Source organism: Stegodyphus dumicola, chromosome 4 (assembly GCF_044657685.1).
Source record: "Stegodyphus dumicola isolate Sdum_Otavi_A_Nest chromosome 4, ASM4465768v1".
Classification (NCBI taxonomy): domain Eukaryota; kingdom Metazoa; phylum Arthropoda; class Arachnida; order Araneae; family Eresidae; genus Stegodyphus; species Stegodyphus dumicola.
The window spans coordinates 58336421-58353039 of record NC_140771.1 but is presented as its reverse complement, the minus strand read 5'-3'; the positions used below and the strand labels follow the sequence as shown (position 1 = coordinate 58353039).

General features: G+C 31.5%; 1 protein-coding gene across 4 annotated transcripts in view; it reads right to left on the bottom strand.

Annotated features, from left to right (window-relative positions):
- Positions 1 to 16378, bottom strand: part of HDAC11 (Histone deacetylase 11) — a 49692-nt gene extending 33314 nt beyond the window's left edge. For 2 of the 4 annotated variants that reach the window (XR_015040676.1, XM_085814953.1), the window contains exons 1-2: positions 16168 to 16378; positions 8827 to 8972 (exon numbers count right to left, since the gene is read on the bottom strand). Coding sequence is in view for 3 of the 4 variants with exons in the window: in XM_085814953.1 (XP_085671079.1) it covers positions 8827 to 8965 (139 nt within the window). In the remaining variant the exon portion in view is untranslated. Of the gene's footprint in view, positions 1 to 8826; positions 8973 to 15916; positions 16107 to 16167 lie in introns of those variants that run through there. The other 2 variants (XM_085814951.1, XM_085814952.1) reach the window with 2 other exon arrangements.
- Positions 16379 to 16619: the final 241 nt, after the last annotated feature.

Genomic DNA, 16619 nt, shown 5'->3' with positions numbered 1-16619 from the left:
CAATAATATTGATAAATTGATTATTGATATTTATCAGTAATATTTATAATAAAAAATTAACTATTTCATACAGATATTATATCACATAGTGAATCACAAGTAAGCTAATGGAATTATCATTGACATTTTGCAGTAACATCTGTGCTAAAGTGATTGAAAGCAACTTTTGTAATAAATATATCTAATTGACCTCATACAAGCATGATTCAGTATATTTTATTCAGGAAGTAAATGTAAACTACATCCAATAATTCTTCTTTAAGTACTCTTCATAATGAAGGTGATAATGAAAATATGATGTATTTCGGTCAAACATGTTAAAAGCTAATTTCAAATGAAAACATTTTTCAATATGTATCAGGTCTCTGCTTGAATTTAACTTGGAGGTGGGGCTCTCATTGTATTACATTTAAGCATTCAACTGAATGAGCAAATGAAACCATTGTCTTAAATATTTTAGGTCCTATTTTAGGAAACTAGGATTGAATTTCTTTATAAATATATAATAAATATATTTAAGATCATATGAATCTTATTTTGAAGAATAACAAAAAATAATTGAAAAACATGACAACATTATAAACTACATGAAAAATCAAATTACAGATCACAAACAGTCAAATATAAATAAATTTATAAACAGTGAAAATAATTTATGAATTTTCATTCAGAAGGAAAACGACAAAAGTATGTTTTACTCTTCTTTACCATAGAATAAATGATTTTATTTCAAAAGTTGGGGGGGGGGGTAGGCAGAGAGATTATTTTTGTATCTTTTAATTCTATATAATCCATTTAATAAAATTAATCCATTTAATTAAAATACTATATACTTAAAATTTCACCATGAATAAAAATTAATTATTAGTTAAAACCCAAAAGCCCATTATCTTGAAACTCAATTTTGCACTGATTCACTTTAAATGTTGTCCACTGTAAATATGTTGCTTCACTTTTCATTCAAGTCGGCTACAACTTGGAAAAATGTAAGATATAGTCAAAAGTCGTTAATTCGGACATCCATAATCCAGAATGATCTATTATCCGGACCTCAAAGCTAAAAACTTTCTGCGCATGCGCCACGTTGACACATGCGCATAGGCATTTACGCATGCGCATAAGACCTTTACAACTGCGCGTATGCGTGGGCGCAAGTGCAGAATACGTTTTCGCGTGCGCGTTTAATGTATAAGGGACGGTATAAGCTAAAATTATCTAATTATCTATTTCAGTTAATGTTGATAATTGCGTTGTTCCTTAATCTTCGAACTGGATCCGGCTTATTACTTTTTTCAGACTGTAAGAGCAATTTTATAAAAGTAAACTTGAACTTTCGATTTAGAATTTCCGATGCTGGAGCTCCCAAAGGATCTACAAAACAAAAGTATGTTTCGATGTCCATCAAACAAAAAGTGGAATTGCTGCAAAAAATGGATAAAGACATGAAGAAGGTGACAGAGAGGTTGGTGAAAACAAAAAAATTTCGATTGACAAGTTAGTCAGTATTCTCGGCACAGCAATTACGGGACTTGAACAGCGGAACTTTGTAACTGAACAAGAAATTATGTCTGTTTATAGAATTAAAGAGAAAGTATTATCACATAAAACGAAGCAACTTAAACAACTTACATTGAAAGAAATGTTTAATAAAGTAAACAAATAAATATTATGCTTTTTTTTGTAAATTTTGATACCCTTTAGATCATAATTGTTCTTGATTTCATAAATTACAGTTTCATATTTTTTATTTTACAATTTCTGCATACCATCTTACGAGATTTAAAATGATGATCTATAATCCAGAAAAATCGATAATCCGGAATCGCCGAAGTCCCGATGAGTCCGGATTAATGACTTTTGACTGTATTTATCTTTTTAATTCAATTTGTCTGTTGGTCCACCAATGGCTAAGCAGTAAAGGCAACGAACACTGGTAGTTTGATCCGATGTTTAAATCCCGCAAATTGGTTAGCTGCTTAGGTGTTTTTGTGCTTTTCCCCATGTGCAATGTGTATACGAGCCAGTTTTCCTTAATACGTCCTCCACAAAGGCATCCCTCCGCTTAGGCAGAAACCCTTGAGTGATTCGCCATAATCAGATAAACCTAAACCCAATTTGTCTGTTAGTAACTAATAAACTATGCCAGCGGTTCTCAACCTTTTGACTAACACGTACCACCTACAAAAAAATTGAAAATAATTAGTACCACCCCTACATTCTACAATGATATTTTTTAATTTCTAAATAGAAATATTAAAAAACAATTTTTGAAAGCTTTCAGATTTTATATTATGCCCAAAGAGGCTTTTTTTAACGTTTTGTGTGTTACCTTTATTTATAAAATATCATGTCCTTCGCTCTTCAACCACAAAATTTAATTCAACAGCAATATCACAAAATATTTAAAAGAGCCTATCTTTAGAATTTCCGATACACAGTCTCATGCACTGGAGATAAAAAAAAATTTTTTTCCTGTACAGTGTGGTCACTGATCGCTTTAAAATCAGTGAGTTTGTTAATAAAAAATTCGCTAAAGTGTTACAAAATATGAAATCGATAATAAAACAAATTCCAAATTAGGGCTTCCAGATGCCCATATTCGGTGAAGGACTACGTTATTCAAAATTTGATGGCTCTAGGTCCCGTTGTTTAATCACAATGCAGGAAACATACATACATTTATGCAGATTCTTCATTATTTAATTTCTTTAAATATAACATAGGGCAATAATATTTGGTGGCAATAATTTGAAAAGAGAAATGGACATTTAAGTTTTCATTGCAAAATGCTGAAATGAAGTTAATAGCCCCTTCTGGGCTAATGTGCCTTGGGCTAAAAAGAAAGAAAAAAAAATTTGATTGCTTTCAGATTTTATGTTTAACACCCAAAAGAGCGTTATTTAAAGTTTGGCGTGTTACGTTTATTTATTAAATATCATGTTCTTTGCACTTAAAACACATAAAATTCAATTCAACAGCAATATCACAAAATATTTAAAAACAGCATACCTTTAGAATTTCCGATACACAGTCTGGCGTGCTGGAGAACAAAAATTTTTCGTACACTGTTGCCATAGTCTGCTTTGAAATCGTTGAGTTTGTTAATAAAAAATTTGTTAAAATTTTTCAAAAATTTTAAACAGATAATAAAAAAATTTAAAATTCAAAATTCGGGCTTCCAAGTGGCCATGTTCGGTTGGAAGACTACATTATGCAAAATTTGATAGCTCCAGGCATCATTGTTTTTTCACAATGCAAGAAACATTCATGCAGATTCTTCATTATTTAGTTTCTTTAAATATAACAGATGGTGATAATATTTGCTGGCAACAGTCTGAAAAGTGAATCGACGCAAAATGCCATTTTGAAATTAATAGCCCTGCTGGGCTAAAAAATATTTTTCCATTTGCTACCAAAACCTACTGGCTATTTGAATTATTAAATATGCACACATAAAAATATTAGATTAAAAATTGGTTACCATTTTAATTATCAAAATTTAAGTTACAATACTTTAATTCTAAAATTTGGTGCAAAATTTGGGCCTGTTTAAGAGAAATCAATTTCTTTATGTCTGGTCTTATTTCACTTAGTTTTAAGCATAAATTAGAATCCACATTTTATTTTGTTCTGTATTTATCTTTTAAATATAACATGGAAGAAAATCCATGTTCACACATATAGGTTGTGCAAAAAGTCATTAAAAATTTAATAGCTTTATTTGAAATGCTGCTAATTTTTTTGTTTTGTTTGTTTGTTTGTTTGTTTGTTTGTTTTGTTAAGCCAAAAGTTAAGAAGTGTGTTATTTTTTAAATCTTCAGTTAAAGTTTGATCACAGGAAATTTCTATCAATTGTTCTCTTTCTCCATGAGATAAAATTTCAGTTATATTTGAACAAAATGGATTGATTGCTAATCCAAATTAATTTTTCATAATCATCTGGAAAATACATGTTGAAATTATTTATCAATGAAAAACAATGATTTTTAATGCCAGATGCTAATTCTTCTCCTGTTTTCAAATTATTTTCAAATTAGAAACCTTTCCAAAAGTGGCAAAAAGCTTACAATATAATTATCCAATTCTTTTAATATTACCTCGAGCTTTTTTATAATTGCTTTTAATTTTTTTCTAATGGTAAGAAATTAGCATTTTGTTCTTGTAATCCTAAATTTAATTCATTTAGCTTTTCTAAAATTATCAGCTAAATATGCTAAATATGCCAACCATAATTCACTAAATAAACATTTTTGCAATTTAAATTTTGATCAGAGAGGAAAATTTCAATTTCTGATCGAAGTTTTATCAAACGATTTAAAACTTTGCCTCTGAATAACCACCTTAATTCGATATGTAACAAAAGCATTTCATATACAATGCCCATCTCTTGGCATAAAATTGTAAATATTCTTAAATTTAAAGCTCGGCTTTTAATAAAATTAACAATTTTTACAGCTTGATTTAAAATGATTTTCAGGTTTCCAGGAATGTTTTGGCTACTAAAGTTTCACGATGCAGGAAGCAGTGAGTAAATTTAGTTTTAGGTGTGAATTTCTTTCTTTGAGAAATCACTCCGGAATGTTTTCCTCTTAAAGCCTGAGCTCCGTCACTGCATATGGCAATGCACTTATTCCAAGGAATATCATTCTCAGGCAGAAAATTATCAATTAATTAAGACACAATAACACACCGAACAAACACTAATTCAGAAGTCAAACAACAAAAATCAAAAGATGTTGGTACACATCCAACTTCAGTAATACGGTTTACCATAAATCTTCATTGGTTTGCCTTCCACCACACTTTAAATCATATGATCTGACTAAACAAAAGTTAGCTTCATTTTATTCCTATGTTTTCTGTGCTCTTCAAGTTTGCTTCTCCAAACTATCCCTTGATGAAGAACTAAATTATTTAAAAGCAATAGCTATTGACAGGGGCTTTTCACCCAACCTTGCTAATAAAGCAGTTAAAAAATTCTCATCTCAACACTAAAAGGCACACTCTTGTTTTAGAAGATTATAAAAATTCTGTTGTCATTCCCTTCTTTCCATCAATTAGCTATAAAGTTGCACATATTCTGCAGAAATTTAACTTTCGGGTCGTTTATACTCCCATCAATAAAATTTCAAGTTCCATACTCAAGGACCCCATTCCGGATATGAATTCCTGGGGTATTTATAGGATTCCTTGCCAGTGTGGTTTAATTTACATTGGTCAAACTAAGAGAGCCTTAAAATTTCGCGTCAAGGAACATGAGGCATATGTTAGAAAAAAGGAAACACAGAAGTCTTCTGTTGCTCAACATTGTTGGTCCGAAAATCACACTCAATTTTTCTGCTGCCAAAATTATTCAAAAAACATCTTCCATTGGAGAACTGGATTTTCTAGAGGCATTTCACATTCAAAAAAATCTTTCTGTTCTAGTTAACGATCCTAATTCTAGTCCAACTTTGCCTTCGGCCTTTAAAGAAATTATGTTTTAGTTCTGGTTTCATGAACAGATGGTGCCACTTGATTATTCTTGCCCAGGCTTTTTTATCTTATCTAACCATCATTTCCTATCTTGTTCATTTGCGGTTTTGCAGCTGAGGATGGTGGTTCGGTAAAACCATCGAAACTAGTCCTGTGAAAATTTCGAAAATATAACGCTGATTTTTGTTGTTTGACTTCCGAATTAGTATTTGTTCGGCGTGTTATTGTGTCTTAATTATCCAAAAACTTCCTAAAATTATCTGAACTAGAATGTGTATACTGGCATCGCCACATAATTTCACAAAATAAGGGTAAAAAATAGCCTCTGTAGCCACATTCAACCGTACGCATTTCTGGCATTCGACTATATGCATTTCCTTCCTACAAACAGGACACCTAATAATGGCTACCAAGTAAATCTTCATGTACACACCAGTCAAATAATGCTCTTTTCCCCTTTCTTTCCAAATCGTACAGAAATTTCAAATTAATCTTAACATATTCAGCCATTTTACTGTCTAAACCACAAAACAAGCAATATACTTCCTAACCAACACACATAAACATGATGAATTTACCGCAATCATGCAACCGATTACATCATAACGGGTTTCGATAACATTCAACTACTCAAGCTATCATAAATGAAAAAACAACTTCGTGATAATACAAGAGTGACCTTCTCTCTACTCTAACCACTTTTGGTTCAGTTTAGAAAAGTTTCAGTTCTCAAATTTTCAGTTCAAGTTCCCATTAGCTACATCATTGGCGTTACGTAAGCCATGTGACATAGATTAATGTAGAAATGGCACAGTCCAGAAAAGTTATTATTTTTAAAATAGAGAGGACATACCAAATTAAAAATGAAGATGATTTACAAATTTTTTAGCTTACACACACATATGTATATATATATATTTTTTAAATCTTAAATTAACAGTTCATTTATATGTCTTTCTTCATATTTCAGTCTTTCTCTAAATTGTATTTTTAAAACTATCTTCAGTAAAAAAAAGTTTCTTTTAGATATGTTTTTTTATATTGAATATCCTTACAACCAAGGAATAAAATTAAACTTTTAAGTATGTTCTTTTGCATCAAAATCAAATACATTAGAATTAGCCAGAACAGTTTTAGATCTTCCACAAAATATTCAAAATTTTAAATCTCCTTTTTTATTTCTTTGAAGCTAAAAACTTCATTTTACTATTTCACTATAAATAATAAAAATTAAAAAAAAGGGGGCAAAATTATATCTTGCTTTACAAGTTATATTCCAGTTGATAAAGATGCAAACTTACATACCAGTTCAATTAATGCATTTAGTAATATGCATCTGGTTCAGAAAAGACCATAAATGAAACCATATGTACAGTTCCCATGCAAACTAAATATGGATACAAGAAGAAACCTCAAACTCTGCAGCTTGTTCATTGGCAAATTTTATACAAAAAATAAATCAGGTACATTTTATTTTCATATACCGTTGTGCAATCTTCCGATATTATTTCAGCGGGCCTTTGTGAGTTATGCTGCAAGAAACTTACCATTTATGTCACTGTCTATGCTCAGTTAGTGGACTTTGGAAAGCTTGTTATGGTGATGTACAAGCAATGAAAATTACTGGTAAACAGAATAATGTTAGCAGTATAGTATTTTCTATGAAAGTTTAGCTTATACAGCTCTTTACAACAAGTGCAGGTTTAATCCTAGTATCCGGTGCACAAGGGATTTGGCTACTTTATCATGAGCAGTAAATGAGACATATACAATGAGTAGTTAAACAGATCATTTTGGTGTTGGTGATAATTTTCAAAATCATGCAAAGGCTGCACCGTATACTAGGATTTCACCCAAGTGCATATTAATTTCATTATGCTAATTTCAATAATACATTTCAATATTAGAAAATAACATATACACTACTAGCCCCATTCTACACACCCCATTCTCGCAGGTGTGAACGGAACTCCTGTATTTTATGCCCTTATGACTATGCCTCTATGCCCGTCTGAACGCAGCCTAAGGTACTATGGGCATTGAAGTCACCTAAAAGCAAAAAAAGGTTCTGGCAGCTGCTCTATTATTCTGCCCAACTCTCGCTGATCAACATGTTCATGCGGGGGTAAATAAATGGTGCATACAGAGATTGAAAAGCGTAAATTAATCTGAACTGCCACAGCTTGAAGGGAGGTCATCAAAGGGAGAGCAATGTATGGGTGATTGTGGGAGGCGATAAGGCTCACACCACCACAGGCACGATACCCAGATGGGTTGTCCTTTCTTATTGTGGTATATCTCCATATCTTAGCATGTCTGCTTGGTTTTTGACAAGTTCTCCTGAAGCACAAGGCAGGCAGGTTAATGCATGTTTATTAAATCCTTGATGTTATCCATGTTTTGATGAAAACCCTGGCAATCTAAACATCATCCAGTATGTAATTGTTAGCACAAAAAATTTACCATGCAGTTTGATATTCAATTAATGATATGTAAAACAGATTATTTTAGACATCGCTACATGAGTCATTTCTCAAGCTACCGTGAGTTGATAGTGACGTGGTAATGAAAGCAAAAAATAATAAAAAATGATTCACTAGGTTGGTGTGAGGGTTATATGATATTCAGTACACATAAAATCAGAGATTAACTTTGATAGAATGTTTTAGTTTGAGATGCATGCTTAGCAATAAGTTGGCTATGAAGGCAAATTATTGATTACACAGATTTATGCTAATAAATGATTGTGTTTCTTCAACATGAAGGTGTTTTATTAAATGGCCTTAAAGAATTAAGAATCAGGAAACTGCATATGCTTTATTGTAAAAAAAATGTGGACTGTGCATATGTGAAGCATTAAGCATATGCTACCCTCAGAATCTGTTTTTCCCATTTCATAAAAAATTTCTAAAAAAAAAAAAAAAAAAAAAAAAAAAAAAATTTGTTGGTGCTTGGGTGGTTCAGATATTAGATCAGTTTGGATACTGGACATTCCAGGTTTTGGACTTTGTACTGTATATATTCTTAAACAGCTAGGTGTACTTTGATTATTTTACAAAAAATTTAGTTAATACCTTCATTTCACTTTCACATTTATTCTATTCTCAAAACCCCTAAAATTAAGATACAGTAATTATTCAGAAAATATCAACGTCACTTTAAAATAATAAAAATTGCATCTCATCCTTTGCTTTCTTGTTTGACCATTAAATATCAAGTATTAATTCCAATAATGAAATTTTAAAACCAAAAGTTATATTATTTTATGTTCAACGAACTATAAATAATTCACATTAAAGTATAATAATAAAAACATCAAAGTATAAATAATTCACATTAAAATATTATTACCTTCTAAGAAACGATATACTTTTTCCCATTTTGCCGAATCAAATGGATGTAGTTTTTCCAAACCCATGAAATGGATGTTGTAATGAGGAGAATAGATTACAGGCAGCTGTTCCTCCGTGATATCCAAAAAGATATTCATTATAAAACTAAAATTAAAAGCATATTAAAGAGTCTTAAAGTTCATATGGAAGAAACATATCAACATAAAATAAAAAGATCAGGGGGAGAAAGGAACTTAGATTGCTCCAGATTTAATATAATACAGTACAAAGTCCGTAATCCGGACTCGGCGGGACCGGCAAATCTAGATTAGGAGTTTTTCCGGATTATAGATCATCAATTTAAATCTGGTAAGATGGCATGCAGAAATTATACAATTAAAAATATGAAACCGTAATTTATGAAATCAAGAGCAATTATGATCTAACGGGTATCAAAATTTACCCAAAAAAAAAAGCTTAATATTTATTTGTTTACTTTAGTAAACATTTCTTTCAATGTAAGTTGTTTAAGTTGCTTCATTTTTTTGTGCTAATACTTTCTCTTTAATTCTATAAACAGACATAATTTCTTGTTCAGTTACAAAGTTCCACTCTTCAAGTCCTGTAATTGCTGTGTCGAGAATACCGACTAACTTATCAATCGAAATTTTTTCGTTTTCAATAATGTTCTCTGTTACTTTCTTCACTATCGGAAGCGCACATGGGTAAATGCTTTACTGGCTTTATGCGCATGTGTAGTGGACGCGCGCATCAAACGTACATTAGTAAACGCTTTACGTGCATGCGTAAGTTTGTGGCTTTGAGGTCCGGATTATAGATCATTCCGGATAATGGACGTCCGGATTAGAGACTTTGTACTGTACCAGATTTGAACATGAATGACATAAGTCCTCTTCCTCAGAGGAGAAAAAAAAAATTTTTAAAAATGCAGATTTTAACATGTCAATCGTCCTCTATATTAACAGTTTTATGTAAAGTCTCTACATGAATATAAAAAGTTTTTTTTAACTTGATTTTATAAATACTTAAAAGCATTTTTCAATTAGGCTGTCATAATACGGCCAGGGATATGGATGTGCACGTGGTCACCAAATGTGGCGATAATTTGTGCTGGATGGCTTAGTTGAGATTTTGTTTGTATGGCAACTCTTTTTACATGGAAACTTTTGTGGAGAATGTGGTTTTATTTTCCCGTCGTTGTTTTTTGGTTACGTGTTGAATAATGGCATCTAATTCCTTGAAGGAATTAGTTCAAGAAAATATGTTGTTGGAGTTATTAATGAAGTATTTGTTCATGGTTGTCTTCATGCTGACAGAAGTGTATTTTTGCAGTTTTAACGGGATGCAGGATTTTTGAAGCCGAACTTGTGAGAGAAGTGCGATTCTGATATGAAGATTCAGAAGAAAAATTGTGTGGTTGATCTTTACAATATGGTAACTGGTAGTTTGGCGACATTTTGGAGGCGATAAAGGTTACTACCTGGGACTTTGGTAATAATGTGAGCAGTACTCAGTTCCGATTACGCATTATTTTGTGTGAGAGAAATGAGAGATCATGGGATATGTCATGTGATATTAATGGACGAATTACGGTTCTTTAATCGGAAAAGGGGGGAAATCAGGAAAAAATCTGGAAATTTTGTATTTGGCTTTATTCTGTGTAGTGTGAAACAGTGTTCGTGAATTTTTGGATCCCATGGCCGTAACTAAAGTGAATTCGAAATGGGTATTTATGTATGTATTAATTTAATGTATGTGCTCATTTATATTTTAAGTAGTGTTTTTGAATTTAATTATATTTTAATTAAATGATAGTTATTTTGTGAATTTTATGTTTGTAGGAATTTGGTATACGTTTTAGTTGAAGTAAACGTGCATGGAAATAATTTAAATATCTGACACTAAGTATTTGTAATGGTTGCGGTATGAATTCGTTGGTGATGTGTATAATGTAATAGATGATTTAGAGGTAAAAGTTTTTGGATATTTTATTTATTTTATATGTGGAAATGTTCATATTTGGAAAGGGTAAATACTTTTTCGCGATCAGTTAATTTCATATATGTTCTTTTTACCGGGTTTAAAGATTGAGAAAATTGTCATGTATTTTCGTGAAATTTTTCTAATTTATGATAAAAAAGCAGTGTACATGGATATAGTGAAGAGTGTGCACAATGCCATTTTTGTGCAATTCTGGGATGTTTTTTTAAGTAAAAATAAGTCGGCGTGTACATGGTTTAGTGATATTTTAATTAAATGATAGTTATTTTGTGAATTTTATGTTTGTAGGAATTTGGTATACGTTTAAGTTGAAGTAAACGTGTATGGAAATAATTTAAATATTTGATACTAAGTATTTGTAATGCTTGCGGTATGAATTCGTTGGTGACGTGTATAATGTAATAGATGATTTAGAGGTAAAAGTTTTTGGATATTTTATTTATTTTATATGTGGAAATGTTCACATTTGGAAAGGGTAAATACTTTTTCGCGATCAGGTAATTTCATATATGTTCTTTTTACCAGGTTTAAAGATTGAGAAAATTGTCATGTATTTTCGTGAAATTTTTCTAATTTATGAGAAAAAAGCAGTGTACATGGATATAGTGAAGAGTGTGAGCAATGCCATTTTTGTGCAATTCTGGGATGTTTTTTTAAGTAAAAATAAGTCGGCGTGTACATGGTTTATGTGTATGTGTTATTTTGAAAAACGCGTAAGGAGAATGGTATTGTGCACTTTTTCCCAATTTTGCAGTGAATATTTGTCATGATTAAGCAGTTTTGTTAGATAAAATTTCTAGCATAAGTGTAATTCGGCTAGTAGATTGTTGGAAGAAGTGTTCAGTAGATAAAAAGAAAAGAAACATGTCTTTACTTCGTGAAGACAAAATGGCGGCGAGAAAAAAAAATAGAGGGTTGCTGTAAAAGAGTTGGTCGCCAAATTTTCGCCAAAAAAACGCCAAGTTACCATAATGTAAAGATCAACCAATTGTGTTTCTGATAGATTTGTGTGGATATGCGTAAAATTGTTGAGGGTAAAGAATGTAGTTTTTCAATAAAGTTTGAGTTTTGGATCCCAGTTTTCCTGCAGTAAGCTGACTTAAGAGAAAATTTTTTTCCTAATGTTTGAAATTTTGAATCGTAGAAAGACATCTGATATAGCTAAGTCATGGCATTTTGGTTCACATCCTTTGTGTGATGGCATAGTTTTATTAATGAAAGTATATTGGATTATATATGTGATATGTCTGTCCGTACAAGTTTTTGTTTGAAAGTAATATTTTGCTTTTGGAGAACTATTTTGAATGTCAAGTGAATTTGCTTTTTTATTTTTTTAATTTTATAGAGTTATTTTAATTGTTGCATTGCCATTTTTGTTGTTATTTTTTTAAATTTTGGAATGTATTTGTGTTGAAATTGTTAGGAATTTATTACTGTTATTTTAGTTTAAATGGCTTTAATGTAGAATTGGGTGCCCCTCTGAATGGCGACAAATTCTATTCAATTTTGGTGATGAAACCTCATTTCTGGTTACCATGATAGTTTTAACTTGGGGTACAACTCTAATATACGCCCTAATTTCACCAAATGTGGCGATATGTGTTCTGCGCTGGTTTTTGGCACGATTGTGTGTTCTATGGCAACCCTGTTGACGTTGAAAAATCTTTCGCTGGAGCTCGTTGATTCGCCTCTGTGTCTGAGAAGATGGGAGGGAAAGATAAAATGGTAGTTGTTGAATTGAAGTTCGGCAAAAGGAAATATCATTGTGGCTATCCTGCTGAGGGGTAGTGGGTATTTGGAAGTGTGGAAAGAGGGTCTGGGATATTATTTTTAATGGCAGTGCATGAGAGAAGTAGGGATTTGTGATTTTATTTATTTGTGAACCATAGTATAAATTTTCTGGATAGTGTGTCTGGCTGTCACGTAAATACGATAGTGATTACGTGGCGGCATGTTAAAGGCGGTATGAAATTTATATTTCTGCTATTCGAAAACACATTAATTCATGGTAAGTGCATTTTATTTTATCCTTGTTCTTATTTTGTAGAATGTTACGTTCATTGGTTCTTTAGTATGAATTTCTGTCGCTATTGTTGTTTTCTTAAATTGTTTGAAATTTATTTTGTTGTTTAGTGTCTAGACTGTGCAATTGGTAGATGTTTTTTAAAGTTGAAACAGAATGCTGTGTACATGGTATTATTTGAAATTTATTGTTGTTATGTTATTTTATTAAAGCGAGGAGTGCGTAGATTCCTTCCTTGCCTAAATTGTGCAATTCGTAGAATTTTTTTTAAGTTTAAACAGGATGCTGTGTACATGGTATTCTTTGAAATTTATCGTTGTTATGTTAATTTATTAAAGCGAGGTGTGCGTAGTTTGTAGATTCGTTCGTTGCCTACATTGTGCCATTCGTAGATTTTTTTTAAGTTAAAACATGTCGCCGTGTACATGGATTCTTGTCAAATATTTTTGGTTAGAAACTTTACGTTTTTGCTATCTAAATTTTTTGTTTTTCTTTCGGATTTTTAGCTAAATTATATGTTGAAAACGTAGTTTTTGCATGTGTGAAAACCGCGTTTTTGGAGACATTTTAGGCTAAAAGTTCGAAAAGTAGACAAAAAATTTAGATAGGAATATGGCAGCGTGAAGTTTCTCGCCAAAAATATTTGGCGCGAAATTTGGCGACTTGAGGGCGCATATCAGAGTAGTTCCTAACTTGGTTTTAACTTCCTTATGTTTTTTAAGTGAAAATAGATCAATATGTATGTGGATAATGTCAAGGCAGTGCGTGATGCCGAGTTTGTGAAATTCTCTAATCTTTTGACGAGAAAATGGATTGATGTGTACATGGGCACCAAGTATGTGCAATTCTTTGACTTTTTATTTTGGTTTTGTGTAGCGGCGATCTTGAAATTGTGCCTTCCTGGCGCCCATCTTGGCGTCAAAAAAGAATCAAAAAAAAAAAAAAAAAAGAGGCTCCCAATTGCAAACTTTTACCGTTTATTTGTTGTCAAACATTTTTGGTGAGAAACTTCATGCTTTTACATATCTAAATTTTTTGTTTTTATTTCATACTTTTAGTGTAAATTGTGTGCAAAAACGTTGTTGTGCAAAAACCACATTTTGTTCAGACATTTTAGGCTTTAAGTTTGATACATAAACAAAAAATTTAGAAAAGTAAAATTGTGGAGTTTCTCACCAAAAATGTTTGGTGAGAAATTGTTCACCAGCCTAGTCCTTATATAACAGCTGTTCCTTCAATTATTTTTAGTTTTTTCGCGCTACAATGAAAAAGAAGTACAGCATAATATATAACTAAATTAATAATCACTAATCAACAACATGCTATTTATAGAATTCTAAAACCATAAAAACTTTATAGACAGAATTTTGAATTAGTGATGTAATCACTAATTTAACACTCTGTTCCTTAGATACAATAAGTCAAGTATCAACTAACCAATTCTGCTATTTTTTCAGGCAAAATTGGCACAATAAATTACAGTATTCGTATATGAATAATAAAATTTAATGGTTCATTTAAAAAATGGGTTAGAGAGAAGAATACCCCTTGTATTATCCCAAAGTTGTTGTTTCATTTATCGCAAAGTTGTTGTTCCATTTATGGTAGCCTGAGTAGTTGAATGGTATGGAAACCCTATTATGACGTAATCGGTTGCATGACTCTGGTAAATTCATAAGGGCTCGTGGTATGTGTTGGTCAAGAAGTATATTGCTTGTTTTGTGGTTTAGACGGTAAGGATAATTTGAAGTTTCTGTATGATTTGGAAAGAAAGGGGAAAAGAGCATTACTTGACTGGTGTGTAAATGAAGGTTTACTTAGTGTATTATTAAGCGTCCTGTTTGTAAGACAGAAATGCGTTTGGTCAAACGGCAATATTGAGGATATTTTTTACTCTTGTTGCGACACCTGTACACAGATCCTAGTTCAGATAATTTTAGGAAGTTTTAGGATGCTATTAAGGAATTTTGTTTAACTGAAGACATGTTAATTCGCAAATAAGGTAAGTGGATATTTCCTTTGTGTAGTGCAAAGATGAATTTCCTTTCTTATGTTATTTCATTGTTTGATTTAAAATGTAGTTTATTGAGATTATATATATTTTTTGTTGGCTGCTACTTAAGTGAATATAGTTCGATGGTACATGTACAAAGCCAAGGGAGGTGCACTGCCTAGTTTGTGCAATTTTGTAATATTTTTATAAGTGAAAATAGGTCAATGTGTACATGGATAAAGTCAAGGGAGTGTGCAATGCCATGGTTCTGCAATTCTTCGATATTGTTTTAAGTGAAAATAGGTCAATGTGTACATGAATACCGAGTTTATGCAATTTTTGTCTTGTTATTTTGGCTTTGTGTAGCAGTGATTTCTGGTGGAAATATTGCCGTTACACAAGACAAAATAACATGTAAAAAAAACTGCAGAAACTCGGCATCCACGTACCACCAATTTTCGCGTTGGGGTACCTGTAAATATATTTTTAACCAAAAAATGAATCCAGGTTCACTCTTTTCTTATTAATTTATATTTAAATGGAAGACTTTGATCATATGACTTCACTCCTGTATTTCCTCTCGCCCCACTCAAAACACATGTAAGTTTATTTAACTGAGCATATTTTTTTCCCTTGAAACATTTTTATGAATAAAAAACAGCTCTTCACTTCTTGTTACTGTAAAATATTTCACGAGTAAATTAAGAAAAGAAATTGAAAGTTGTTTGACTTCTTATATTCTCATGTAAAAAACTACACTATTTACTATTTAGTATATCTTAATGCTTATTTTATATAATTTTATCCTGGATTATCAGTTAGTAAGTTAATTAAATACGAAAAAAAAAATTCAAGAACTATATGCCCACAGAAATGAAAAAGTTTGTGAAGATTTTTATAAAATATGTCTCATATTCATATGGAAAATGAAAATAGCCAATGGTTCTATCACACTACTTTGAGCCAGAATAATAAAGCTTTTAAAAGCATAACAATATACAGTATTATTTTCAAAAGTTATAGCCTGGCACTTATAAGATTTTAAAAATATAATGCTTATGAAATCAATACCTTGGCTCCACATTTTGGGATTCTAATAACAATTTCGGCACAGTACGTACCAAGATGAAAAAATAAATCCAAACACACGTAACAAATAATGATTTTTAGTACTCTTTTTTTATATATTTTGCTTTTAAAATTCTGCTACTCTTTGTCGAAATGTTTCAATCAGCATTTCAGATTCTGAAATGAAATACGTAAATCATAATACAATTTAGGAGACAGCTATACGACTTGTAATGCCGACAAATTAAACTTACTTTTTGAAAGGACAAGTAGTTATTCTTTAATAGTAATGATTTTTGCGAAAATTTTCTGGCTGATTTTCTAAAGATCATTATTCTTCCGCTTTTATGTTAACCATTATAATAATCTTCTTCAGCTCGCTTACAATAGAAACGACTAGACCCCAAGAATCACTTTTGATCATAGCCCGGTTTCGGAATGAGAAAGGGAAAAAAAGACAAGCATCTAGTCTAGAGCGTCTAGACCCCCAAGAATCACTTTTGATCATAGCCCGGTTTCGGAAGTAGAAAGGGGGGAAAAGACACACTTACACCCCAAGAATTATTTTTGATCATAACCAGTTTTTTCATTTATTTGAGAAAGAGAAAATGGAAAAGGGATTTTGAATATAGAGAATTTTAGTCTTCTGTCCGTAGACGCTAGTGTACGTTTTACGCAGTACGCAGTGGCTAATTGCATCCACGCA